Source organism: Orycteropus afer, unplaced genomic scaffold (assembly GCF_000298275.1).
Source record: "Orycteropus afer afer isolate SDZICR_OR568_19922 unplaced genomic scaffold, OryAfe1.0 scaffold01063, whole genome shotgun sequence".
Lineage (NCBI taxonomy): Eukaryota > Metazoa > Chordata > Mammalia > Tubulidentata > Orycteropodidae > Orycteropus > Orycteropus afer.
This window is the reverse complement of record NW_006922650.1, coordinates 258,316-263,658: the sequence shown is the minus strand read 5'-3', so window position 1 is coordinate 263,658 and position 5,343 is coordinate 258,316. Positions and strand designations below refer to the sequence as shown.

The 5,343-nt window shown below is 36.5% G+C and overlaps 1 protein-coding gene across 1 annotated transcript; it reads left to right on the top strand.

The window, feature by feature from the left end:
- The first annotated feature begins 1,546 nt into the window (after positions 1-1,546).
- LOC103212686 (olfactory receptor 6C2-like) lies at positions 1,547-2,521 on the top strand. The gene has a single exon (XM_007958650.2). It carries the CDS (start codon positions 1,586-1,588, stop codon positions 2,519-2,521), a length of 936 nt encoding a protein of 311 aa, XP_007956841.1. The 5' UTR covers positions 1,547-1,585.
- The last annotated feature ends 2,822 nt before the right edge of the window (positions 2,522-5,343 follow it).

Here is a 5,343-nt window from a genome sequence, read left to right as displayed (position 1 = left end):
ACACAGTGGATGAAACAATGGGCTCAAGTATAGCAAAGATTGTGAGGATGGTGGACTATCAGGTAGTGTTTCATTCTGTTGTACATAGGGTGGCTATGTGTCAGAGCTCACTTGACAGCACCTAACAACAACAACAATCCAGTGATTGCAACTTATACAGACCCTAAAGGAAAAAATAAAACTGCCAATAGGGTTTCCAAGGCTGTCAGCTTAATCTTTAGGAAGAATTCTGATCTTTCTCCCACAGAGCAGTTGGTGGATTAGAACCACGAAATGTTTACCCACTAAGCCACCAGAATCCCTACACCCTTGGAAACCCAATGGGGCAGTTTTACACTATTCTATAGGGATATTAACCAGAAGTGTTGAACCAGAACTGCTAACCAGAAAGGTTGGCGTTCAAACTCACCAGCCACTTCATGGAAGGAAGATGGGGCTATCTACTTCAGTCAAGATTTACTGCTTCAGAAACTCAGTGGGGATGGCTATGAGTCAGAATTGACTTGATGGCAGTGACTTGGTTTATTGGATTATAGAGTCACTATGGGTCAGATTCGACTAGCAGTGGGTTTAGTTTTTGTTTTGGTTTAGTAGTCATGATTTCTTTATTCCTGGTGGAAAATGTATATGCTGTGGATAAATCCATTCTAGTGTAAATTAAAAGGGAAGATCACATCTTTGAAAATATCATGAATAAGATTCTTTTATACTTTAGTCATTATCATGAAAAACATCCTTAAAAACATTCTTTTTTAAAAAAGGGACCAGGTTTGCTGGTCTGATAGAGCCTAGTGGAATGCCTGAGAATATGGCCCCTGCCCTTTAGGTCTGGAATTGAATCCACTCCTGTGGCTTCCAGCCAAACAAAGGACAGGCACATGAGTTGAACATTTACATTAGGTAGATACACTCCTTGTAGAGATAAGTCAAGGGAGAATAGAAGGGATGTGCATACAGGGAGACAGCTCAGGAGGCAGAAAGTTCATGGGAGGGGAAGACACAGGAAAGAGTTAACTATGGGGAAGAAGTATGAAGAGAGCTGCTGCATTGTGGGAAATTGCAGTAAATGTCATGAGACAAAGTGTATGGAACTGCTGTATGGGCAATGAATTTGCTCTGTAAACTGTCACTCAAATCACAATAAAAATTAAAATGTATGTATATTCTTTTTTAAAAAAAGCCACTAGGTATTACCAATTATTAGGCTAAAAAGTGATACTTGTTTTTAATTTTAAATAACATATGTCAAAACAAAAACAATCAAAGGAATGGCATTCTCATGGTTAGTAATTTTTGTCCTATTTTTGATTCAAATATATGCCAGTATGTGTATCTACATGAACACAATGTAAAATGTATATCTTATCATATATTGAGGTCAAATATGTTTGAAAACCAATTCAAATTAGTTGAGTAGCAAACCAAAAGAGGAGACAGTATGAAAATTTTTAAAACATTCATAATAAACAGGCAAATATGTGTAAAATGCATAACAAAACTCTTCCAGAAAAATTATCCCTACCTTTACTCAAATCTTTTTTCTATCAATTTTACACACAGATTGGGGAGAATTCAGCAGCCAGGCATGAGAAACCATACAGCTCTAACCACATTCATCCTCCTGGGACTGACCGAAGACCCACAACTGCAGATTCTGATTTTCATATTTCTACTGATCACCTACATGTTGAGTGTAATTGGAAATCTCACCATCATCTTCCTCATATTGGTGGATGCCCACCTTAAAACTGCCATGTACTTTTTTCTCCAAAATTTCTCCTTCTTAGAAATCTCATTCACCTCTGCCTGCATCCCTAGATTCCTATACAGTATATCAACAGGTGACAGGACCGTTACCTATAACGCTTGTGCAAGTCAATTATTCTTTACAGACCTGTTTGGAGTAACAGAATTTTTCCTCCTGGCCACCATGTCCTATGATCGATATGTGGCCATCTGCAAACCCCTGCATTACATGACCATCATGAACCACAAAGCCTGCAAAAGGTTTATTTTAGGCTGTTGGCTAATGACCTTGTTGATCATATTCCCACCCCTTAGCTTGGGACTAGATCTAGAATTCTGTGATTCTGTCATTGACCACTTTCTCTGTGACGCTAATCCTATCCTGAAGATCTCATGCACAGATACGTGGATCATAGAGCAGATGGTTCTTGCCTGCTCTATAGTCATCTTCATCATGACTCTTGTGTGTGTGGTGTTGTCCTACGTATACATCATCAGAACAATCCTAAGATTCCCCTCTGCCCAGCAAAGGAAAAAGGCCTTTTCCACCTGTTCTTCCCACATCATTGTGGTTTCCATCACCTATGGCAGCTGCATCTTTGTCTATATCAAACCTTCAGCAAAAGATGAAATGGCCATTAACAAGGGGGTGACAATTCTAACTACTTCCATTTCTCCCATGTTAAACCCATTTATTTACACCCTGAGGAACAAACAAGTCAAACAAGCCTTTAATGACTTAGTCAAAAGAATTCTATCACTCTCAAAGCATTAGCACACCACTTCTCAATAACAAACTTACTGAAATGAAGGGAGAAATAATAATATTAAAAATAATCAATACAATTTCTAAGCAGTAAATAGGAAAATAATTTATCTAAAGCACATTACAAAACAAAGAATACGTATAAAGATTTAGGATTCTGAGAAAAGCATTTGCTAATCAAAAAGGTTTAAAATAAAAAGAATTGCAGATTTTGTTGACTGGTTCCAATCCAAAGAGAAGTAAAATTTCTTGCCAAAAGGGCATGAATTTGTTAAGAAGAAGCTAGAAATGAGCTTGTAATTACTAATAAAGAACTGAAAAGTGCAATAAAATTTTTTTAAAAATAAATAAGACAGGATTGACACTAATGCACTAGTTGAAACATTAAATCTTGAATATGAAGTATTTAAATCAAGCAAAAATATGGCAGCAAGTCTAAGAAAGCTAACAGAGCTAGAATCCTGATAAGTAAACAACCAGCAAGCCAAATATCCAGGATATGAAGATAAGAGAAAGAAAGTTAAAATGTGAAAATATTAATAAAATAATTTGCTTTTTGAAAGTGTAAACTTATTTCAGGAGTTCAAATATGAACCCAATAATATTTCTCGGGGGGGAAGGGCAAATAAGCATTTAATTACTCGTTAAATGATTCACTATTTTCCACTTCTATGGTACAACATATTAAACTTCTCTCCATCCTTCTTTTCTTTATGTAGGCCACCGTCTAAACTATGAGCAGGAGTCTTCCTCTCATTTTTAACTGCAGACCCCTGCTGGTGCTCCAAGTATCAGTTTCAGCGGCCTTCCCACTAGGAATCTTTCTCTGACCTCATCCCACTCTTCTACCACCAACACTATCACCAGCTGTAGATTGAGCCCACTCTTCCACACAGCCCCATCACACATTAATCTGCTGCCGTAACTCTTACCCAACTACAATTTTCTGTTTACATGCCTTATTCTACTCAAGATAGTTAATGCCGTGGAGTCTGTCTTATATGCCTTTATGCCTACCAAGGAGACCTGGGGAAAGAGTGGTTTAAGCATTCAGCTGACAACCAAAATGTTGGTGTTTCTAAACCAGCAGCTAGGAAAAAGATGAGGCAGTCTACTTCTGTAAAGATATACAGCCTTGGAAATCCTATGGGGCATTTCTATTCTGCCGTAGAGTGTAGGTATGAGTCAGACCCAACTCAATGGCAGTTGGTTTGGTTTGGTTTCATGCCTACAACTTAGCCAAATGTTAGTTACATAATAGATCAATAGCCACCTGTATACATTGCAACATTGTGATTTGATTCTTCTGATAATGCAAACTAAAACTTACTATGTGATGATAACCAAAGCAAAAATACCATCTTCCACTGATTTATGAACAAAAAAGAAAAGAATAGCATGGTTACTATTAACTATCCTGCTAGAATACTTTTTTTTCCCCTTGTTTGTTTCATTTTGGAGTTAACTAGAGAGAAGAAAGCCAAATTGTGTTGAAATTTTATAATACAGATTAAAGAGAAAATAATCCTGCAAATTATTTTTATAGCCACAATTATCCATGGAGAAATCAAAATTTAGTGAACTATTGTTGGTTAAGTAGTAGAGCAAGGATTTGAAACCAGTTTTATTGAATTTATATGTATTGTTTGAGCTAATATGTGTACCTGCTTCTCCAGAGAGGCATAAGATGACTTCAAGGAACATCCTATGAAATGCCTACTAGTACTGAACTGGAACAAGATTTATATTTTAAACAATACACAAAGATAAAAGTAAAACATAATTAATTTAGCTGCATTTATATGTCAACAACAAATGAAATTAATTATGGCAATTAGGTAATATACTATAATTACTATAAGATTAAATTTTTAAAAGTCAAAGTACCAATCTATAGAAATGAAGAGGAAGTAGTAATGGAAAAAGAAAAGAAAGCAAGAGAAGAGGATAAAAGGAAAAATTGTTGTGTAATCTGAGATGGTCAATTTCACTGAGAAGGTCTGATCTCTAAACCAAATACTAAGTATTTTCCATCTTGTTCTCTTGTGCCATAGCCTCCAAATGTGAGTCTGTTAAGACACTGAAAAGACCCAGCATTAATTTTACAAAACTTTAAAGTGCTTGAAAGAGGAATTCCCCAAATTCAATCTAATATCAGGACCAAAAATATTTAGTGGTGAAATTTCAGCCAGAAAAAAGCATCTGGGGCAGTACCCTCATCTTACAGTTATGGATACATTCAGAGTTCTATAACGTTGTCTTCTCTGACTCATTGGTTCTGGAATAGTATACACTATGAGTCTATAAACTTAAATCCAGGAGATTTACACACACACACACACACACACACACACACATGTATACACACAGTCTGGTATGGTCTAGAGGTGAACTTTAGTTAAGTTTTAAACTTTTCTTCTTTCTTCATATAAAAAAAATTCCTTTACCAACTCCATTAAGACCAAGGTTGTAGAGTTCTGAGTATCAGGCCCTCAACAATACTACTTTATAATATGACTGCTGTAACAACACTGATTTTTTACTTCTTTGCCCAAAAGTTAAAAATAATCATCTACACTAATCTGGAAATCCCCTGACTACACAGCTTAATCACATAAAAAAATAGTATCAATGATGTTGTTGTTGTTTTTATGTGCCATCCAGTCGGCCCCGACTCATAGCGATGCCTCCTTGGGTTTCCGAGGAAATATCACTACGAAGTAGAATTGCCCAACCTTCTTTTCAAGGAGTGGCTGATGGGTTTTAACCACCAGCCTTCTGGTGAGCAGTCAAGTGCCTTGGGCACTATGCTACCAGAGTGATCTTCAAAA